Consider the following 20,940-nt stretch of genomic DNA (forward strand, 5'->3'; position numbering starts at 1 on the left):
TGATGGTATTATTCAGATATACAAAGGATCAGGGCCAAACAAAAACCATGGAACACACGGTCTGCGAGAATGGCATGTACGGGAGAAGATAGGACATGTATTCACGTGCCTACCCGGGTGCCGTGTCCAACAGCTTTCTACAAGATATAACTGCGTTGGTGCATCCGTGTATACCCCGCACGAGCCAGGCGGACAAGCCTGCACGGGTGTAGGCAGGTATCGGGACTAGGGGAGGCGGCATGGAGAGGAGGATGAAGCCTCGTGGGCGCGGCGCGCGCTAGAGTCGTAGTAAAGGGAAGCAAAGGAAAGGAAAGGTGAGTGTGGCGTGCCATTGGCCTCGGCGCCTCTTTTTTGACGTTGCGCGTACGACGTACATGACGCGTCGGTGGGAAACGTGTTGTGCGAGGCCGTACGTAGTAGTGGTACTGTTACCGCTGCTGACGGGGGGGGACTGTCGATGCAAAGGGGGATGGTGGTGGTGGTGTTTGGGCTCTTTTGACTCTTGATAGTAGCAGTAGTAACTTATTAGTGGCAGCATCACCACCCACCACCTACTCCCCTCTCTGGGCGCCGGTCGCCGTTGGAGGGAACCCCCATCGAGTGATGGATGAACGGCGTTGATACCGTGGCCCTGTTTTGTCTGTCCCCCGTCCGTCTGTCTACCAGCCTGCTTGCCGCACATGGGGGTTCTCCCTCCCTACTACGCTCTTCGTCATTCCCAGTATCAGTGTGCAAACTACACAAAAGAATGGCATGTAGTCGGTTTCGTGCTACACCCCTTTGCTCCATGGTGTGCGTCGCAATGACACACGGCATAAACATGAAGACACACACACGCGCACACGGCATAAAAATGGGGCTTCCCGTCTCTCTCCCGCCTCCTCCCTTGTCTGGCCCGGCCGAGAGACAGACTTTCGTCCGACCGCCCGCCCGTCCGTCCGCCTGTCCGAAACACCGGCCCGCCTCCTGCCAAGAGAACAGCGACCAGACGAGACGTCATCTCGTATCCCCTCAACCATCACCAGCAGCCTCATTGACACCAATCCACGGACGGTCGATGCCGTCCCCCCCGTCATAGCAACCCATCAACCCAAGGACGGATACCGCGGGGGGTTTTTTTTTTGTTGAGAATGGCGGAATAACCTCACCCACCTCTGTGCTTTGTACGTACCTCTTTCTACGGCTCTCTCGCAACACTGGTGGTATTGCAGTGTCGTACTCCTCCGCCTCTGCGCGCCACGCGACCCGCAACCATGTAGGAGGAGAGCGACCTGGGGCTGAACTCTAATGATAGCCCATCTCTCCTCTTCTGGATGTCGTCGCCGTCATAGACCGCCAGCTCGTGCAGCGACGCGAGCGCGCGCGCGTGCGCGACTCGTAACCCCAACCTCTCGCGTTCCTTGGCTTTACGTGGCGGGTCGTGGGACCGTTCCGTTGCTTGCCCGTCGCTGCTGCTGCTGCTGTTGCCAGTATTGTCATCGCGGTGCGCATCAGCAAAGACGCGCCCGACCCCCCGACGCTCAACGTCTGAGGCCATCGCCACATTTTCATATTACCCTACGACTGGTATATTACATGACGAGGAGGGGGGCGACTACACACGCCTTCGCTTCACTCTTGTGTCCGCCGCCGCCGCCGCCGCCGCCGTCGCAGTCATCAAGGTCGAACCAAGAAAAAAAAAAAAACCAATACCAGCACCGCGCCTCCATCATGTCCATGTTTCCGGCCGTGCACGAGCTCGACAAAAAGGTCGTCGTGGTCGGCGGCTCGCTCGGCGGCCTGGCCGTCACGCACCGGCTGCTCAAGCAGGCGCGCCGGCGGCACCCCGAGATGCGCGTGGTGCTCGTGTCGCAGAATTCGCACTTTTACTGGAACATTGCGTCGGTGCGCGCCGTTGTCCCGGGCGCGCTGCGGCGGCGGCGGCGGCGGCGGCGGTCACAACAGCAGCAGCAGCAAAGTGGCGGCGGTGGTGGTTCTAGTGGTGGTGGTGGTGACGGCGGTGATGGTGACGGTGATGGTGACGATGGCGACGGCATCGACGTCGACGACGTCGACGACATCCTCCACCCCATCGAGCCCGAGCTCATCCACCGCTACCCGCGCGGCAGCGTCGAGTTCGTGACGGGGCGCGCCATCCGCCTCGACGCGGCGGACAAGACGGTCAGCGTGGAGACGCCGACGTACGGGATCCGGCTGGTGCACTACACGCACCTGGTGCTCGCGACGGGGGCCTCGGCCGCGGTCGCGGGCATGCCGTGGAAGGCCTCGGGCTCGTACGAGGACCTGCTCGGCGACATGCGCGCCACCGCCCGGCTCGTCGCCCGCGCGCGCCACGTCACCGTCGCCGGCGGCGGGCCCACGGGCGTCGAGCTCGCCGCCGAGATCAAGGCCGCCTACGGCCCGCGCAAGGCGGTCCTCTTGCTGCACAGCGCGCCCCGGCTGCTCTCCTCCAACAACGACGGCGGCGGCGGCGATGACGATGACGACAATCACCGCACCGCCGCCACCACCGTCGCCGACCAGGCCGAGCGCGAGCTGCGCGCCCTCGGCGTCGAGCTCCACAAGGGCGCCAGGGCCACAAACGTCAACCGCGAGGCCCGCGACGACGGCACCATCGTCGTCACCCTCTCCGACGGCGGCAGCTTCGAGACCGACGCCTACCTGCCCACCACCGGCCTCATCCCCAACACCCGCTGGATCCCCAAGGCCCTCCTCACCGACCGCGGCTACCTCGACGTCGACGACTGCATGCGCGTCAGGGGCGTCGACAGCGTCTGGGCCGTCGGCGACGTCGTCTCCAAGCCCGACGCCGGCCTGCTCAACACCGAAGCTCACGTACGCACGCCCCCCTTGCTCCTCATGTCCCCTCAACCCAAAAATAATGAATAACACTCCATCATGTCTACATGTGTTCGCGCGCGCCTTGCTGACCTCTCTTCCTGGCCCCCCTTCCCCCTCCCCCAGGCCGCCTGCGTAGCCAAAAACGTCGAGCTCTCCTTCTCCAACAAGGCACAGGTCCCCGTCAAGCTGCCCACCACCGACGTCTTCCTCTGCACCATCGGCCCTGACCGCGGCGTCGGCCGCTACGGCTCCATCCCCTTGCCGTCCTTTGTCGTTTGGGCCCTCAAGAGCCGGACCCTGGCCACGGAACGGACCGCCAAGTATGTCAAGGGAAGCATGTGGTGAGTTCGGGAGTAGGGGCTGGCGGCGTATAGGCAGGCAGGCATGGTAAGCCGTAGTAATAAATAGATTGCCCGTGTCCGGCAGCAGATGCCCGCCGACGATAGGGCGACGCGCATCTCTGGGTAATGATTGTAATGCAAGCACTACTCGGTTGGTCAATAGGTATCTACCACGTTGGAGGCGTATGAACAATAAAAGATGCCCGCTTGGATCCAGAGTCTTCTTTTCCTCTTACAACACACACACACACACACGCGACACGTCAACCCGCCTTCTCCGCGTCAATCTGCCTCCGCAAGTCGTCCAAGGCGCCCTGCCTCGACCGCAGGTGCGTCTCCAGCCCCTCCACCTGCTCCCGCACCGTCTGCAGGTCGTCGGATATGCTCTTGAGGCCGCTCCCCGCCGCGCTCTTGCCCTTGCCCTCCTCCAGCTCCCGCAGTTCCTTGCGCTTGTAGTCCAGCAGCTGGTCCAGCTCCCTCTTGACGAGCGCCGGCTTCGAATCCCGCTTGCCGCCCTTGCGCCGCTCGGCAATCTCCTCGACCTTTTGGATCTTGGCGTCCAGGTCCTGCAGCTGGCGCTTCAGCCGCACCTCCTCCCAATCCTCCGTCTTCTCCGTCGAAAAGTCGGTCCCCGTCGCCTTGAATCCGCTCCGGCCGAGCCTCGTCAGGTACTGGTCACCAAACTTGGCTTTGCGCCCCGTGGCCGTGTTGTCGTCGGCCTTGGCCGCCCACCGCGACGACGCGCCCGTCCGCTGGTTGTCGAGCTGGTAGTCTATCTGGTTCCGCTCGAAGCTGGAACGCAACGACGCCGGCACGGTGCGCGGGATGCGAAATCCCTCGTGGCGGTTGTTGAGGATATGCAGGAACGCGAGACTGGCATCCTTGTTGATGGTGGAACCTGCGGACGGGTTGACGAGGTTCCAGGCAGAGCGTATGTCGGTATCGGGCACGTCGAGCGAGCCGTACAGGTCTTCCAGGGCATTGACTGCGAGACTGATCAGCAAGGTACGGTTCCAGAAGACGCCAGGGTGAGTGAGTAGGTGCTCATGGGAGGGGGACCGACATGATAGCTCGCCCCGCATGTCGCGGTTCTCCTGGTAGATCTGCTCGTACTTGGCCTTGTCCTGGGGACTCATGTACCAGTCGAATCCGTCCTTGAGCCCCTGGTCGTCCGAATCGTCCTCGATCTGCTCAAACTGCGGCTGCTTGCCTGTGATGGCCCGGCTGGCCTGCACGAGGTGGGCCTTGGACTCGGGGACGAGCCAGTCCGGCAGCGTCCTTGGCACGTCGGCGTATTCCTGCAAGCACCATGTAAGTCTCCGCGCACCGCCTCGCGCTCGCTTTAGATTGGAAGGGACATACGCCGTTCAGGACGTCAAAGATGACGCGCATGGCGACGCAAAACTCCTCAAAGTCGAGGTTGCCATCGTTGTCGACGTCGGCGAGGTCCCACACCCGTTCTAGCTGGTCGTCGCGCAGGCCGCTGTTCTTGAGGACCGGCGCCGCTTGCTCGCCCGTCAGGTACTGGCCGCCGCCCGTCCGGTCGGAAAAGATGTTCCAGTACGTCTCAATCTCCTTGGCCTCGATCTTGGGGGGCATCGTGGCGGAGAAGTCGGCGATGGAGCGCGCGCGGTTGAGCGGCTCCGTCGGGGATAACGGCGGGAGGGGGGAAGGGGGGGAGGTGGCTGCCAATTCAGGAGTCGCGACGGCTCGGGTTGCGCTCACGCGCCTGACGTATGCGTCGCACGGGGGCGGGAGCGGGCGGGCAATGCACTGCGCAGCTCCCAGGTCGCGCGGTGATGCTGGGTTAGTAGTTGGTGTGATGGTGATGCAGGTTAGTGACGAAGCTCCCCAGCCTCGCAGCGGCGGACCTACTAGGTTGGTAAGGCGAGGTAAGTTCCCCTGGCTGCCAGCGCTGCCGCTAACGGATTAGCGGCTCAGCGCACTGTGCAATCCGTCGTCAGTGGCTCTAGCGGGCGATTGACATCCGTAAGGCACCTTAGTAGACAGAATAAGCGGCACCGCAATTGTAACTTTGCGGGCGAAACGATCAGAGCGTGGCAGAAATCCCCTACGAAAATAACGATAGCGTAATAGGAGATCGCCTTCCTTTAAATACGATAATAGTTAAGTTCCTTAAAGACCATCATAGGTTCTTTTATCTTATCCTCTATAGCCGTTCTGTCTATAGTAGAGTGGGCGAGGATTTCTCGGTGCGCTTTTTCTATCGACCGCTTACCTACCATCCTACGTATACCTACCTGCAGGACGGACAGCACCTCCACTCCACCTTCTTGCCCTAGGCGCTCATGTCTGGGCAGTCGTCGTAGTCGTCGTGCCTTGCTGAGTCAGCCAATAATCCCCCAGCCGCCCCTGCGGACGAGGCACGAATAGCAAGAAAGTGGCAAAGCCCCCGATGGCCGTGGGGCCGATCAAATATTAATGTCTCGTTCGGCCGCCGGCGGCGGCACGACAGGGACGGCACTGGCCAGTGAGGAGCCGCCTGATGCCATTCGATGCACGCGCAGCCGCTAGAGACCTGAAAGGGCTCGGGGGACCAGCGGATTTTGGCGGGGCACCTCTGAGATGCCAATTGGGGGGTGGCCCGAGAGGGGAGAGTTGGTTGTTTAAATTGCCCTTGGACCCCATCGTTGTTGGCACATCACATCACATCGCCCAGGTCGACTGCTGCCTCCTCGACTCCTGCAATCCGCCACCTATTGCAGCTTTACCGACACCGTCCTTCGCCATGTCGACGACGACGACGACGACGACAACGGCGGCGGCGCCGGCCCAGCCCATGACGGCCGAGACCATCCTGCGCCTCTTCCCCGACATCGACACGAACGACGATGCGCTGTCGGGCCACGACGAGGAGCAGATCCGCCTCATGGACGAGATGTGCATTGTCACCGACGACAACGACCTGCCCGTCGGCAAGGCTAGCAAGAAGATCTGTACGTGATTCGCAGCATATCGCAGCGCAGCACAGCACAGCGCGCACCCCATCCTTCCTTCCAGAGACCAGACGGACACTGACCTCGCCCGTCTCCCGCCCCCTCGCAGGCCACCTCATGACCAACATCGACAAGGGTCTCCTCCATCGCGCCTTTTCCGTCTTCCTCTTCAACGACAAGAACGAGCTGCTGCTCCAGCAGCGCGCCTCCGAGAAGATCACCTTCCCCGACATGTGGACCAACACGTGCTGCTCGCACCCGCTGTCCGTGTCGGGCGAGACGGGCTCGACGCTCCCCGACGCCGTCGAGGGCGCCAAGCGCGCCGCCCAGCGCAAGCTGGACCACGAGCTGGGCATCAAGAAGGAGCAGGTGCCCCTCGACGACTTCCGCTTCCTCACGCGCATTCACTACAAGGCGCCCAGCGACGGCAAGTGGGGAGAGCACGAAGGTGAGTTTGCTCTCTCCCCGGGGCACGTCCCCACATGGCCGAATGACAAGACACTGACCGAGCCCGCTTGGCTTTACAGTCGACTATATCCTCTTCATCAAGGCCAACGTCGACCTCAACATCAACCCCAACGAGGTGCAGGCCACGCAATACGTCAGCGCCGACAAGCTCAAGCAGCTCTTCGACGACCCCTCACTCAAGTTCACCCCCTGGTTCAAGCTTATCTGCAACTCGATGCTGTTTGAGTGGTGGGAGCACCTTGATTCGGGGCTCGACAAGTACATGAATGAGCAGGAGATCCGCCGCATGCTGTAGGCGGGGCTGCGTGTGAGGGCCTTTGTTGATGCCCAAAACACCGTGAAGGAGGGCGAGGTGAGGGGTAATGAGTTGAAGACAAAAAAAGTGATATCATACATAGCCCTGCATTCACAGGGAGTTGCACATATGTGGCCTCGGCAGCCGATTGATTCCCCTTTTTCAGTATCCCTAGGTAGCCACGCCGAGGACGGCCCAAGGCGTTTTAGCAATAATACCTGTCCGTCCAGAGGCCCTCCCGGCAGACTCTCCGCGGCGGCGCCGGCCGGGCGGCACGCATCATGCGAGCACGCCAAGGCGCCGTGGCATACCGCGATGGTTACACGGCTACGAAAGCGGCGGGCCCGCGGCGCCCGTCCACCAACCCTCGTTGCCTCGTTGTCAGCGCCTGGCCCAATTGCCCAGGTCCCGATCTGCGGCCGCGTGACCACACACTGCATGCTGCGTTATCTCGGCGGCGAGACCCGCCTGCACGCCGCTGCCGACGTTGGCAACCTGGGGATCCCGGCCCGTCGAATGGAGCAACTAGTTCCGACTCAGCTGCGAGCGCGGCGAGGCTGCCCGATGCAATGGCCGTCACGTCGCATCGTCGTCAGCTCCCCGCTCGCCCTGGTTTGGACGCAGCCAGCCCGCTCGGCAGCGGTTTGTGGGCCGGCCGGTGAGATCTGATCATGACGGACAGGTCGGTCGGCTGATGTTCCGCTCATGTTAGATTCGGATCTGGGTTGGACACGCCCGTGTTGGCGGCGGGAAACCATGGGCGGGCGCACCCCGCATTCTCGTCACGGGAGCCAGCCTCGTGGCTCCCCCCTCGTCTTCAACAGCGTCCTCGTCGGCTTGGGGCGACACACGCAACCAGACTGGCGTCTGTCTGCTGCGTGTGTGTGTGCGGCGCATGTGTACGTGTGTGTATGTGTGTGTGGAGCACCAATAGTGGTGAGCATGGCTGCGATTCCTCGTCGCCGATAGGAGCATCGCGAGCCAGGGTTGTTTCACCCCATTACCTGAAGCATACGCGCGGGCGTCTCTAGGCCTTGGCTGGGCTGCTATTGTGTCGTCGACTCGCGCCGGGTGTGCTGTACTGTACTGCCGCTACTACCTCGGATAGTGGTTGATCTGAGTTACCAAGGTTTCTGGTTTTCGGGTTGGTTTACGTGTATCGCGGGGCCGCCCCGGGTCGGTCGCAGAGGCTGAGGTGTTGTTAATAAAAGGAAGCTGCCGCGCTGCGTCGTTGCTTCCTCCGTGAGCGAGAGCCCTTGCTTCCTCTGCCACTTATATCGTACACGCACGCAGGCGGCACCTGGTTTCTTGCACTTACACGTCGCAACCTCCCGCACCTGAGATACGATACACACACTTTTCCCCCATCATCGCAACGCAAGCCTGCAGACCGCCGTCCGGATGGGACTCGACCACCGCATGAACCTCCAGTTCGACTCATCCGCCCTGACTGGCCAGAGTAGCCCGGCCAACAACACATGGATGCCGGACAAGCCGCCCAGCAGTAAAGACAGTCGTGCCAGTAGTAACGCCCGCTCCTCATGGACACCGTCGTGGACCCCGTCGTGGACCCCGTCGAAACCCCTGCTCCCCGCCTTGTCGTGGAAGCAGCACGGGTCCCGTCCTTGATCCCTCCGATCTGGCATGATACCGTTCGCCAGCTCGGCATGAAGGAGCGCAAGGAGGCTGGCCTGTCCCTGGCTCACGCATTCGCCACCGACCCCCTGAGCGTCTATCTGCTCGCCGACGAACTTGACAAAGGATGGCCTCCCGAGCGTCTCTGGAAGCTCCACGTGCGCATCATGAGGTACACGTTCGCGGCGTATAGACTCAGGGGCGTGGCCACGGCGGTTGGCCCAGACTACGAGGCCATCGCCCTGTGGTGTGCTCTCCCCACTCCCCCTTCAGTCCTTCGTTTTCCGTTGTTCCATGGTCCACGCGTGAGGCCATAAATGGGCTTGGTAGCTGACCAGGAGGACGGCAGGACACCGCCAGGCAAGTTCAACGACGACTGGTGGGCGACGCTCTGGAGCGGCACCTGGCGGCTCTGGTATCAGCTGCCGTCTGAAGCCAGGCGCCGTTTTTTCACAGAGCTCGTTCCGGCGCTGCACGATGCGCGGAAGCAAGTCATGGGAGACCTCAACAACGACTGCTGGTACCTCGGATACATTGGCACGAAGCCTAATGCTCGAGGACGAGGCTATGCGAGTAAGCTCATTGGAGCCATGGCTGAACAGGTAGGCCACAGAATCCTAGGGATAATGCAAGTGTGGAAGATATCGACTGACTCACGCGCGACGCGGCAGGCCGATGCCGAAAACCGCCCCATCTACCTTGAGTCGTCATCCCTAGCCAACATAAAGCTGTACGAGAAGTTCGGCTTCGAGGTCAAAAACGAGATTGCCCTGAAGCGCGGTCCGACGCCTGTGTATCTGTACTGCATGGTTCGTACGCCGCAGCCGTCAGTGCTACAGCAGTCGGTTACAGAGTCTTCGACCGAGGGCCTCAAGGCTTGAGAGGGATGCGGCGCAGTAGCGGGTTTTGGACTGGTCTTGGAGGGGAGGTGGACAAGTACTCGGGTCTTATGACACCTCGTGCAGAGACTATGTGAGAGGGACGGGGCCAGAATGTCATGCGTGAAGGAGGAGTTTATGCCTGTTTTGTTCCGTACCGACTTGCATTTTGGCACCAGACTGACAAAGAGAAATGATACATTCCGTCATGACCGAAACCCCGAAATGCCGTTTTAAAATTAACCATTGAGCCAGCCTTCCCGTGTTGCCGCGGCTCCGGCGGCAACCTTTCGCAGGCCGTCCGCGCCTATACAATGCGGCACACACTTTAGTAGTCCAAGATGGCCCACGTCTCGTCGTCGACCGTTGTGTAAATCAGCCCCCGCTGCAGCAAGTCCTCGGCTCCCATCAGTACATCCCGTACCGACATGCCGAGACCGCCGGATATGACGTTGAGGTGTGCGCCTTCGTTGCCACCAGGCGTGTCGTTGATGTAGTTGAAGACTTTCCTGGCAGCAGGCGAGCAGTCTGCGAGCTTGTTGTTGACCTGACCCGCGCCGGCACCCGCACTGTTCCCGTAGCCGGCACCGCCGTCGACGAACATGCCGTCGCCATTCTGCTGTTGCGGCTGCTGACCGCCGGGGGGCCCGCGTGTGAAGAAGAGGTGCACGTAGGTGGCCTCGAGGAGGTGGTAGTTGACCTCGTTGAAGTCGGCGACGGGGCGGATGACGTGGGCGCCGACGTGGCGCTTGTTGGAGAAGGACTTGAGGCGGCCCCAGACGCGGACGTGCGAGTCGAGCTCGAAGCCCGGGTCGGCCTCGTCCTGCTTGTCGGCGTCGATCCACTTCTTCACCTCGATCTGGCCGGTGCCGTCGTCGATCTTGAACGTGATGTTGGTGGGCTGCGGGTTGATGCTGCGGACCTGCCCGACAAAGGTGATTTGCGTCACGGGCGAGCCGTCGATCTTGAAGTCGGCGCCCGAGAAGGGCTCCTCGGCATCGAGGATCTGCTTGATGGTGACGGGCCGCAGAGACTCATCCTGGTAGGACTGCAGAGTTTTTGGGTGCAAAACCCTCTGTCAGCTAGCTAGACAGACGGCTGACGGGCGAAACGAAGCAAAGTCACGGGGGAGGGGAGAGTTTCCGCGGTGAGGAACGTGAAGAGTACGTGTACGTGAAGAAGAGCTGGTGATGGCAGAGAGCATGCTTACCTTGCCGCCGCCTCCGCCCTGGCTGCCCTGCTGTGAGCCGCCGCCGGCGAAGAAGCCGCCCGAGTCGTCGCCGCCCTGCGCGCCGTACGCGGTCTTTGTGTATCCGCCGTATGCTGCTGGACGTATGGCAAAGGGAACATGTCAGTATGAGACAGCGCGGACGTGGTTTCTGAAGATGGGGAGGGAGACCGGGCGAGGAAAGGGAGGGGGAGAAAGCTTCCTTACACATGGTGGCTCGTGACGGTGTGGTGATGGTGTTGCAGGATGCACGATGGCGGGACGGAGGGAGACGCGTTTGAGGCGCGCTTCCGTTAATTGATTCCCAGCTTTTGCCCCGCGCGCGGGTGGAGGTCCCGCTAGTACGTACTTCGTAGCGGCGCCGGTCGCTCGAGGCAGCGAGCTCGCTGAGTCAGCGTCTGCCCGGGTTCTTGTACGCGCAGGAGCCGGTGGCCACTGGGCGGGTGGGCTCGGTCTCTCGCAACCCGGCTACTTCGTACGTGCAATGCAGACAACCCGGGATGAGGTTTCGGAGGCGGGCCATTGCAGTGCCATGCCATGCTATGCCACCTCACTGCGACGGATTTATAACAGCCCGTGTATCCATTGATACGTACGAAGTATGTAACGCATATCTCCATCTGCCCTGACGACGGCGCACCCTCCGGGGCTCACCGAAGCCATCAAGTCCAAGGCCCGACTCACAGCGGTCGAGGCTGCTGTCGCCGCTGGTCGAATAAGCCTTATGTTCCATTGCCATGCGTCGTCGTGGCTCGGGCTTGCCTGCGTGAGAGCGACGCCAGCCCCGCCTGCTGCCCATCCATGTCCGGAGGAGCATGCGAGGCAGGACAGCGTCCGCTACGGGGCTTGGGCGGCATGCGGTGGCGGACAGCGGGATAGGTTATGTGCGACACGGCCCGTGCCCCCCGCCTTGCGCGCCTGACACTGATGGCCGATCAAGGCATGGGATATGCGTAGGCAAGGTAGGGACTTGGAGCCGTCCATGCGCTGCATTGAGGCGTCACTTAGGGCGGGTATCGTATCGTGTCATCGGGGTGCCGAGGAGCAGCACGCGGCAGCCGCGGAGCATCGGCAGGACCGCTTCCACGCGGCAGCGGGATGGATTCGAGCCCGTCCCCCAGAGACACTGGGCGGGCAGTACCCGACCTACTGTAATAACGTAGCGTTAGTAGGTACCAGGCGCAGAGAGCGTACATTGCGACGTCGTCCACTACCAGCACTATAGTGGGGCGCTGGGCTGCCCGGCTTCATTGGAAGCCTCGGCACCCCAGGCCGCCTCCACTGCCTGATTCGGACCGGGGCGGGTGTCGGACCCCCGAAGCTGGGGGAAGCTTCGGGCTTGCTTCTGACTGACTGACACCGACCGCCAACGACAACGGCCACTTCCGCGCTCTTTCCTCCTCCCCCAACCATCCCCCCTCCCATCGCCAACCGCCACGGACATCTATCGGACCCAAGGTCCTGATCCGTCGTCTCTGCGCCATCGCGCGCGCACTGCCTCATTGAACTGAACGTTTCCTCCTCGCTGCTGCTGCCGTACGCTCCCTGGCCACAGCACTCTTCTCTCTTGTCCGCGCCCCCCCTACGAAGCATCCCGCGTGCTGCTCTCCGACCTCGCACCGCCATGGGCAGGCCACATACTGCGACCCTTCCCATCATCCCTCTCGCCAGAGGCACTGTCCTCCTGCCCGGTCTCGTGCAGCGAATCCCCGTCAGTTCCAGCCGCCCCGACATCCCCGCCCTCCTCGCCCACGTATACGAACGAGCCGCCGCCAAAGGCCCCGACGGCCGCATCGACGGCGTCCCCATCGCCTGCGTCCCCGTCTCCTCTCCGCTCGTTGGTCCCACCGGTCAGCTGCTTATCAACAATGGCGAGGATGTAGACGGCTCGCAGGTTGACGAGGTCAACCCCGGCACCGCCAATAAGGATGATCTCTTTGGCTTTGGCGTGGCTGCCAAGATCATCGGCATCGATGGGCGCGGAGGCGGCGAGTTCGCGCTCCGGGTCGAGGCCACCGCTCGCGTCCGCGTTGACCATATCCTGCGAGAGCGTCCCTTCTTCGAGGGCAAGGTGACGTACTTTAGCGATGCCAGTATGTTGCAACAATGGCCACCCCCATATCCAAGCACGTGACGCTGACCACAGGTACCCTTCCTCCAGTCGACATAGGCGACAAGCAGCTCCAGGACCTGTTCGGTCTACTCAAACTGCGCTCCAGGGAGCTCGTCACGATCCTGCGCATCTCGTCCTTGCTTCCACGCACAAAGGGAGGACCTATGCTCTCACCGGCCATCACGAAGCGACTTGAAATGCTCATCATGAGGAGGGAGATCAAAGAGGCCGGCCTGCTCGCGGATTTCATGGCTAATCTCGTCGAGACGACACACGAAGAAAAGCTCAGCGTCTTGGCCGCCCTCGACGTCAAGGTGAGAATCACAAAAGTGGTCGAATTGCTCGAGCGACAGGTGGGAGGCATCAAGAACAACTTCAAGATCACGACCTTCACTTCCGTGCCTGTGCAGATCCTGGACCGCCTCAACGACGGGCAGTCCAAGAAACCGAATTCGATACTACAGGTGCCCGGTATGACTTTCATGCCTGGCAATGGCCAAATGCCCTCAGGCCAGGACCAAAATGATGACCAGGAGGCCAATGAGCTCGACGAACTCAAAAAGAAGCTTCATGCCGCTCGCCTTCCCCCGGAGGTTGCCAAGGCCGTGGACAGGGAGCTGCGGCGACTTCAGAAGATGATGCCCATGAACCAGGAGTACCAGGTTACCAGAAACTGGCTCGAGACCCTGTCCGAGATCCCGTGGTCCGCCACGACGGACGACCGACTGGGGCCCGACACATTGACCCGGGCTCGCAAGCAACTCGATGACGACCACTACGGCTTGGACAAGGTCAAGAAGAGGCTGATTGAGTACCTCGCCGTGCTGCGGCTGAAGCAGTCCATCAACGACGAGGTCGACGATAAGATCCGACAAGCTGAAGCGGACGTTGGCGGTCCGGCACCTGACGACGCGACATCTAGCCCATCAGATCCTGCGGCCCCGACCGATGTATCTGACCCTCACAGCGCCAAGCTAGAGATGCTCAAGTCCCAGCGAATGGTTGACAAGTCTCCTATCATGCTTCTTGTCGGCCCGCCCGGTGTGGGCAAGACGAGCCTCGCCAAATCGGTCGCCACTGCCCTCGGCCGCAAGTTTCATCGAATTTCCCTCGGCGGCGTGAGAGACGAGGCCGAGATTCGCGGTCACCGGAGGACGTACGTCGCAGCTATGCCCGGCCTTATCGTTCAAGGTCTGCGCAAGGTTGGCGTCGCAAACCCCGTCTTCCTACTTGACGAGATCGACAAGATTGGCTCTGCGAGCGTACATGGCGACCCTTCTGCCGCCATGCTCGAGGTGCTCGACCCCGAGCAGAATCACACATTCCACGACCACTACGTGGGCATGCCCATTGACCTATCCAAGATCCTCTTCATCGCCACCGCCAACAGCCTCGACACCATCCCTGCGCCCCTGCTGGATCGGATGGAAATGATTTACCTACCCGGCTACACAACGCTCGAGAAGCGCCACATCGCCATGCAGCACCTGGTCCCGAAACAGGTCCGCGTCAATGGATTAGCCGAGGATCAGGTGGCCTTTGATCAGGACGTCGTTTCCAAGATCATCGAGTCGTACACTCGTGAATCAGGGGTTCGCAACCTGGAACGTGAGATTGGCTCCGTCTGTCGCGCCAAAGCGGTCGAGTTCGCCGAGGCCAGGGACACCGGTCGCCTAGAAATGTACCGCTCGCGTCTCACCGTAGACGACGTCGAGAGCATCTTGGGCATCGAGAAGTTTGAGGAGGAAATTGCCGAGAAGACTAGTAGGCCGGGCATAGTCACAGGTCTCGTGGCGTACAGCTCAGGCGGCAACGGGAGCATTCTGTTCATCGAGGTCGCGGACATGCCCGGCAACGGCAGGGTGCAGCTGACGGGCAAGCTGGGCGACGTGCTCAAGGAAAGCGTTGAGGTGGCCCTGACGTGGGTCAAGGCGCACTCGTTCGAGCTGGGACTGACTGCCGAGCCTACCGTCGATATCATGAAGGACCGCAGCATTCACGTGCACTGCCCCTCGGGCGCCATTCCCAAAGACGGCCCCAGCAGCGGGATCGGCCAGGCCATCGCTCTAATCTCGCTGTTCTCTGGCAAGCCCGTCCCTCCTACTATGGCCATGACGGTAAGCTTGCCAGCCCCCGCCGCAGCCACAAGAGTCGCGGCGCAATCGTCAAGGTAGATGAACGCTAACACGCGATATAGGGTGAGATATCTCTCCGTGGCCGAGTCACCGCCGTCGGGGGCATCAAGGAGAAGCTCATCGGCGCGCTGCGGGCGGGTGTCAAGACGGTGCTATTGCCCGCGCAGAACAGAAAAGATGTCAAGGACCTCCCGCAGGAAGTCAAGGACGGCCTTCAGATCTTCCACGTCAGGTAAGTACCAGAGCCCCCAGTCGTCAATCGCTGAGACGACCCCACGCCACCCGGAATGTCTCACGTGGCTGTTGTTGCCCGGCCTGGCTGTGTTCTAACGCTCATATTTGACAGTCATATTTGGGAAGCGATTCGGCTGGTCTGGCCCGACTCCCATTGGGCTGCTGACAGCAACTTTGCTGGCATCGAGAGCCGACTGTGAGCGAAGCCTCGGTCGGCGGTCGACTGATACGGTCGGTCTTCGCGCAGAGTCACGAGGCGAGCATGCAGGACCAGAGACGGGCAACTACACGCCGCGCAGGGGGGGGCGAGGTGGGAGATGGGGAAGCCCGTCTCGGCGAAGGGGGAGATGCATCTCATTTCGGTGGTGGGCGTGAGTCTTCACGGATCATGCGCGTGCACCACCGGCGAGAGAAATTATTGTTGTCGAGATGAGTGTCTGTATACATGATGTTGAGACCAGAGCTGGACTGAACGGTCACGGCTTCTGTCTCTTTTCCTTTTCCCAGCATCTCACGGTCCAATTAGGCGTCTCACATGACGCGCCACCACCGCGGTTGGCATACATACAGGTCGGCAAATCTGCATATCATGCGCTGTGCGAGCCTCACACGGCATGCGGGCGCTGGATCAAGCGAGTTGCCACCACAACCTAGTACCACCAAATTCTCTCTCTCTTTCTCTGTCTCTCCCCGCTCTCTCTCCTACTCTGTCCCTCTTTCTCCCACCTTCTCTGTCTCTCTCGCTGTCTCTCCCTGCGGTTATAACAACACCAGGTATTGCCAAGCAAGGAGGGCCGTGCAGCTTCTGTCCGTGACAGAGCCGATACCAGCTCGCTAGGTAGCTATGCATGTGGTACCACCACTACGTACTTCGTACGTATGTACTAGGATCGTGCAGCTCGCATGCGCGCATGAGCGGCTGAGAACGTCTACATACTAACTTGCGTCCTTGAACGCCTCTTGCTTGGGAGGGGGCAAGGCACGCACGACGCACGGATATCCCTCCGCGTGGGCTCAAAAAGGTTGCCGACGCGCCTCTCAGCTTCTTCCATTAGCTTGGATTGTGTTGGTGACGCCGCCCGTCGCCGCGCCGGGGCGTCCGAAGGGGGCCGGGGGGGGCGGCGCATCATTATTATTGTCCGCCTCGTTCCGATTGCCCCGTCGCCCGCGTTCTTCTCTTATTATAATGGTACGCATGTATGTACGTACGAGTATGGATGGGGCCGACCCTTGATGACCACCCAAGATGAGCACAAGATGAGGGAGTCATGCGAGCAGGCGAGGCGCATTGACCCGGCGATTAGCGAGGCGGGAATGGCTTTGTGCGACCGGCCGGCCGACCGACCGACCGACAAGACAGACAGACAGACAGACAGACGCAAGGCCCCGGAAATGGGGTGGGGCGTGTGGGCGTCTCTAGATGCAGGTGGCGATGGGCTGTCTCACGGGCCGCCTGCCATCGCAGCCGCCGCCGTGGCCATCGAGGCCATTGCCGGTGGGGGGCTTGCTTGGGTGCTGCTGCTGCCGGCAGGCACTGATGCTGCTGTGGGGGCTTGCTGCGATGAGGCTCGCGAGTACTTTGTACGGAAACAGAGAGACCACACACGCCCGTACTGTATCGGGGTATGACATGGCCTGTGGCAATATAATGGCCGGCAATGGAGACGGGGGGCAACTTTGATGTCGGGGCGGGGACGAGAGGGAAGGGGAGTCCTGGCTTGCATGACTGATGTTTCTTCTGGGCTGGCTGGCTGGCTGGCTATCTGCCGCGGGTACTTGGTCGGTTTGCCTTGAAATTTTGAGTTGAGCAATATTGTTTACTTGGGAATCCGTTGTCCATTATACATGTCACGCCCGCCGTGGCCTGTCTCGTTCATGCAATTACGGGCACCAAGCGGCCTGGCATGACATGGGAGATCGGCAGTCCTTCGGCCCCGCATTGGGGGGGAGGGACTGGGATCGCAATTCGTTTCCTTGGTCATGGTTCAAGGGGTGTCGTCTCTTGTGGTGGTCGTGGTGGTCGTGGCGGCCACCGTGGCGTCTGCGTGAGTTTCCCGACCAGATTCTCCGCTTGGAAACGCCAAAACGCCCCGTGATGGGCCGCGGGGGGTCGGTTCCGTCCCGGCGGGACGCAAAACGCGTTGCCTGACGTGTGACGAGGTGGCAGTGGCACCCAAGGCCGGTGGCCACTGTCATCTTCAGCTCTGCAAGGGTCCGAATGGTGACAGCCATGGCCACGGCGAAGAGAAAGACGAGAACCACATCGGAGGGCTTGGGGCCACAAGTTTCGTCCGTCCGTGCCGGGCCCTTGGTCGCTACTCCTCCTCGTGCCTTTGTGGAGCGACGGGCGGCCGCGCGCGCGCCTGGAGAACACGGAGACTTGCACCTTTAACACCCGCTGCCAGGACGGGCGCGATCTTGGCGGCCGGACGGCGAGGGCAAACGGCCACGCAGTCGATGGGCTCGTTTGTCCTGGGAGGCCATCGGGGACTCACGGGCCGGCGCTGCGGGAGCTTCGCCCGAGCGCAATAACATGGTATGCATTTCTAGGGCGCGCGGGTCAAGGCAGTCAGATCGACCCCTTTTTGCCCAGGAGCTGCTGCCGAGTTGGTAATATTTGTCGCATGTCGAGGCCCAACATGCTACCCCAGACCTGTACCAACTCACGCCTCCTCATGGAGAGTTGCGCAAGTAGACGGACGCAACCATCCTTCGGTGCCCTAATAATAAAGGGGCAAGCAAGGCTGGATAATTGCAGTGGGATGGGGAGAGGCCTAGGAAGCAGGCGAGAACCTGCACATGAAAGCTGGCTGAGCATTGATCTCCACCAGCTAGGCCCGAAAGCAAAGGAGATAAGAACCAGGTGTCGGCACCGGATATGATGCCAGGGTTCTGTCTGCGGTTATGCGCAATTGGATTCCGTGTCCGCTGCCAGCGTCGGAGACAGGTACAGCACATCACAGCACAGCACAGTACAGTACAATGCGGTCCAGTCCAGTCGAGTAGTACGTACATATGAAGGAGGTGTGAGTGCAGCTCATGCGACCGGTTGGTGATGCTGTTGGTCCGGCCGGCAGGGCGCGAGGACTTGCTGCTGCCTTCTTGCGCCTACTCCACCAAGTCGGATGTGTCGAAACCTTGTAAAGCCCGCGCCGCGCCGCCCAAGTCCCACGCATCTGTTGCGAGCATGGATGCTTTGGCACGGGACCGGGAGGGGGGCCCCGGGGGGGGGGGGTCTGCCAACAGCCGAGACCCGGGCAGCGCCCCCGGTGACCTTGCCTGAGAGGCATGGTTAAACCGTCTTGACCCGTCGACCACGAGTCGGGAGCGGGCGAGTCTCGCGACGACGAATTGGCATCTATGGCGCGGTGCCGGATCGCGAGGCGCGGTCCGAAGAGGCCGGAAGGACTCCAAATCGGCTCGGTAGGCGCTCAAGATCGCCTGATGCGACAGATGCGTTGGACCGGAAATATTCATCGAGCTCCGCTGGCCGAGGGCACCATTTGGGAGGACGCGATCCTGTCCCTGGCCGTGTGACGTGCCTCGCAGCCTTCGTATCCACCCTGTACAATGCGCGAGGCGAGAGAAACAAGGAGCGGCTTGGCAGAGAAGTTGCCCCGTTGTGTGGGCGACAGAGACGCGTGTCTGTGTGTGCCATGTCATGTCATGGATCGCTTCCAGGGCGCAAACTCAACACCAGCCAGACACGACGCTCGCCCACTCCGTTGGCATCGCGTGGCGGCCGTCTGCGGCGTTCCCGGCTCGCAAAGGCGAAGAGCGAGGCGTACAAAGTGCCCGTGGCCTGTCTGTCCGCCCGTTCGTCTGTCTGTCTGTCCAGCTCTCTCTCTGCATATCCATACTATGTATTTTGTACGCACAGAGGTAGGATGCATGCGCCGATGGTGGTTTTTTTTTGCAGCTGGCGCGCCCTGCCTCGCCGGCATGCCGGCGCCATGGCACTCGCTTGATCGCACCGGCTGCCAACTACTGTGACCCGAACCCTCGTCGACCCTAGGGAGGGCGGGTGACTGGTGTTGCATGCGGGCGAAAAGTGCCACCGCAAAGTCGGGCTGGGCTGGGCTGGGCTGGCAGAGATAGTATCTTGCCTGGGCCCATCTGCCCTGCCTATGTTGACAACATAATAACCGTGGCTGGCTTCGTTCGAGACTGGGGGTCCGAGGGGCATGAGGCGTGGCCCGGTTCGGAAAGACGGAAGCCCAACCGCCTCGACGACGGGCACGCAAACGTCGCCGCGCGACCCATGCCGCCCGGAGATTTAGCCCATCAATAATGCTCCGTAGTCCTTCGGTCGTCGCTCGAGGGTGTCCTGCCTGGCCCATTCAGCCCTTGCTTGACTCCCATTTGCATTCTCATCCAGGAATCCCTCCCTCACCTGGCGGGCGCTCTGCTACTACTCCCTCATCCACCTCCCCTATACGGCAGATTGCAGGCCCTCCCGCCTAGGTAACAAGTTGGGTCGAGAATGGATCCACCGCCTGGCCATGCCTGTCCCATCTGTCAATCATGTGCTATGGCAGTGTGGGCACGCGCAGCACAGAGGTGGTGTCGCATGTTGCTTGCCGCGAATTGATTCCTGGCCCGCGCCCGGCTGTTGGTGTCGGCCGTTTCCCATTCGCAATCGACCAACATCCCGGTCTGGCCTCCTGTCAGATGTCGCGAGAGTTAGAGTGGTGTGCCTTCTATCGGCTGCATGCAAAGGCAGCCGCCAAACGACATGCATATATGCTTCTCGCTGCTGTTGAGGCCGGCGTCTCCGCGAGCAATGCGTCGACTATGATCGAACTACCTGCGAGCCGGCGCCGCCTCTGAATCAGACGGGTGCAACGGCCAGCTCATGCCCCAAAAGACGAGGCTGACACTGAACCGGCCCAACAACACATCCTCAAGCCTACGGGCTGCGAGCGTTCTGGCACGTGTACCGTAGCAAACCGTACTTCGTACGTGTATATATGGAATCCGACAATGCCTCCACGTGGTCCACGCGGCATGAGACCGTTCCTTATTTCCCGGAAGCGAATCCATGTCGGTGCTTGAATCAGAAGTACAAAGCCGCAGGGCAGTACATGACCGTGTTGCTGGCCGTTGGCCATTGCTTGTGACATCCTGGACCCCGTTTCAGACGGGGCCTTGTCGGCTTTCTCCATCGTCATTGGCGCCTTTAGTTCCGTTTCGAATACCTTGATGCCCACGGAATGACGCCGAGCAAGCGGAGGGCGAGATGGTAGTTGCGGCCCTCACATGACACAAGCACTGGCGTACGGCGTACCCTCAATGATGGGCAAGGTTTGGGCCCTGGCTCATTGTGGTGCCAAGCCAATGACCTTGCCCCTGTGAACTGATGCGCCCCGTGCTTGGCTCGCCAAAGCTTCATCGTCAGCCTTTCCATCGGCCTCGGCCACTGCGGGACTTGTTACGGCATTGGGGAATCGTGAAAGGCAGGGCAGCAAGCCAAAGGGGGGTGGGAGGCGGGAGGCTTCGCGACTTCCTCACCTTGAATTGCTCGACTTGGGAGAACTGCATGACTGCACGAATGTACCTTCTTAGAATTGATTGCAGGCGCGAAATCCGCCGCCGATTAGTCCGCCTGCATTATTGATGCCGGCCCTGGCACTTTCTGTCCTATGTCGTCTATCCGGAGTACCTAGGGAGCAGGCATGAAGCGCAGAAAGCCGATATCTCCTTTCGCCGAGAAATGCAGAGGTTCAGTGATGCGCCAACGCCTCGAGTTGGTGTTGGACGAGACACGCAAGTGAAGACGGCCCAACTCCAAAATCCTGCATGGTACGCCAACAAA

The 20,940-nt window shown here is 61.1% G+C and overlaps 7 protein-coding genes across 8 annotated transcripts; 5 read left to right on the forward strand and 2 right to left on the reverse strand.

The window, feature by feature from the left end:
* The first annotated feature begins 919 nt into the window (after positions 1-919).
* Positions 920-3,392, forward strand: JDV02_007621 (uncharacterized protein). Of its 2 annotated transcripts, XM_047989130.1 has the most exons (2): positions 920-2,835; positions 2,965-3,392. In XM_047989130.1, exons 1-2 carry the CDS (start codon positions 1,288-1,290, stop codon positions 3,184-3,186), a joined length of 1,770 nt encoding a protein of 589 aa, XP_047845129.1. In that variant the 5' UTR covers positions 920-1,287; the 3' UTR covers positions 3,187-3,392. The 2 variants fall into 2 exon arrangements, with proteins under 2 accessions (XP_047845129.1, XP_047845130.1); XM_047989131.1 differs by having other exon boundaries at positions 1,613-3,392.
* Positions 3,120-5,010, reverse strand: END3 (endocytosis defective- protein). The gene is made up of 3 exons (XM_047989132.1): positions 4,545-5,010; positions 4,246-4,480; positions 3,120-4,167 (listed from the first exon to the last, which is right to left on the reverse strand). Exons 1-3 carry the CDS (start codon positions 4,779-4,781, stop codon positions 3,446-3,448), a joined length of 1,194 nt encoding a protein of 397 aa, XP_047845131.1. The 5' UTR covers positions 4,782-5,010; the 3' UTR covers positions 3,120-3,445.
* Positions 5,011-5,615: 605 nt separating this feature from the next.
* Positions 5,616-7,411, forward strand: IDI1 (Isopentenyl-diphosphate Delta-isomerase). The gene is made up of 3 exons (XM_047989133.1): positions 5,616-6,139; positions 6,249-6,587; positions 6,667-7,411. The coding sequence occupies exons 1-3, from the start codon at positions 5,689-5,691 to the stop codon at positions 6,900-6,902; spliced, it is 1,026 nt and encodes a 341-aa protein (XP_047845132.1). The 5' UTR covers positions 5,616-5,688; the 3' UTR covers positions 6,903-7,411.
* A 758-nt stretch (positions 7,412-8,169) lies between these two features.
* On the forward strand, positions 8,170-9,630 carry JDV02_007624 (uncharacterized protein). The gene is made up of 3 exons (XM_047989134.1): positions 8,170-8,784; positions 8,887-9,139; positions 9,209-9,630. The coding sequence occupies exons 1-3, from the start codon at positions 8,444-8,446 to the stop codon at positions 9,416-9,418; spliced, it is 804 nt and encodes a 267-aa protein (XP_047845133.1). The 5' UTR covers positions 8,170-8,443; the 3' UTR covers positions 9,419-9,630.
* On the reverse strand, positions 9,467-10,954 carry ssb2 (Replication factor A protein 2). Its single transcript, XM_047989135.1, has 3 exons — positions 10,851-10,954; positions 10,626-10,741; positions 9,467-10,463 (listed from the first exon to the last, which is right to left on the reverse strand). Exons 1-3 carry the CDS (start codon positions 10,852-10,854, stop codon positions 9,744-9,746), a joined length of 840 nt encoding a protein of 279 aa, XP_047845134.1. The 5' UTR covers positions 10,855-10,954; the 3' UTR covers positions 9,467-9,743.
* A 1,313-nt stretch (positions 10,955-12,267) lies between these two features.
* Positions 12,268-15,325, forward strand: JDV02_007626 (Endopeptidase La; the record flags this gene model as incomplete). The annotated part of the gene is made up of 4 exons (XM_047989136.1): positions 12,268-12,736; positions 12,805-14,873; positions 14,954-15,123; positions 15,238-15,325. 4 exons carry the CDS (start codon positions 12,268-12,270, stop codon positions 15,323-15,325), a joined length of 2,796 nt encoding a protein of 931 aa, XP_047845135.1.
* Positions 15,326-16,358: 1,033 nt separating this feature from the next.
* On the forward strand, positions 16,359-16,754 carry JDV02_007627 (uncharacterized protein; the record flags this gene model as incomplete). Its single annotated transcript, XM_047989137.1, has 1 exon — positions 16,359-16,754. One exon carries the CDS (start codon positions 16,359-16,361, stop codon positions 16,752-16,754), a length of 396 nt encoding a protein of 131 aa, XP_047845136.1.
* Positions 16,755-20,940: the final 4,186 nt, after the last annotated feature.

This window comes from Purpureocillium takamizusanense, chromosome 7, assembly GCF_022605165.1.
Source record: "Purpureocillium takamizusanense chromosome 7, complete sequence".
Taxonomy (NCBI): Eukaryota; Fungi; Ascomycota; class Sordariomycetes; order Hypocreales; family Ophiocordycipitaceae; genus Purpureocillium; species Purpureocillium takamizusanense.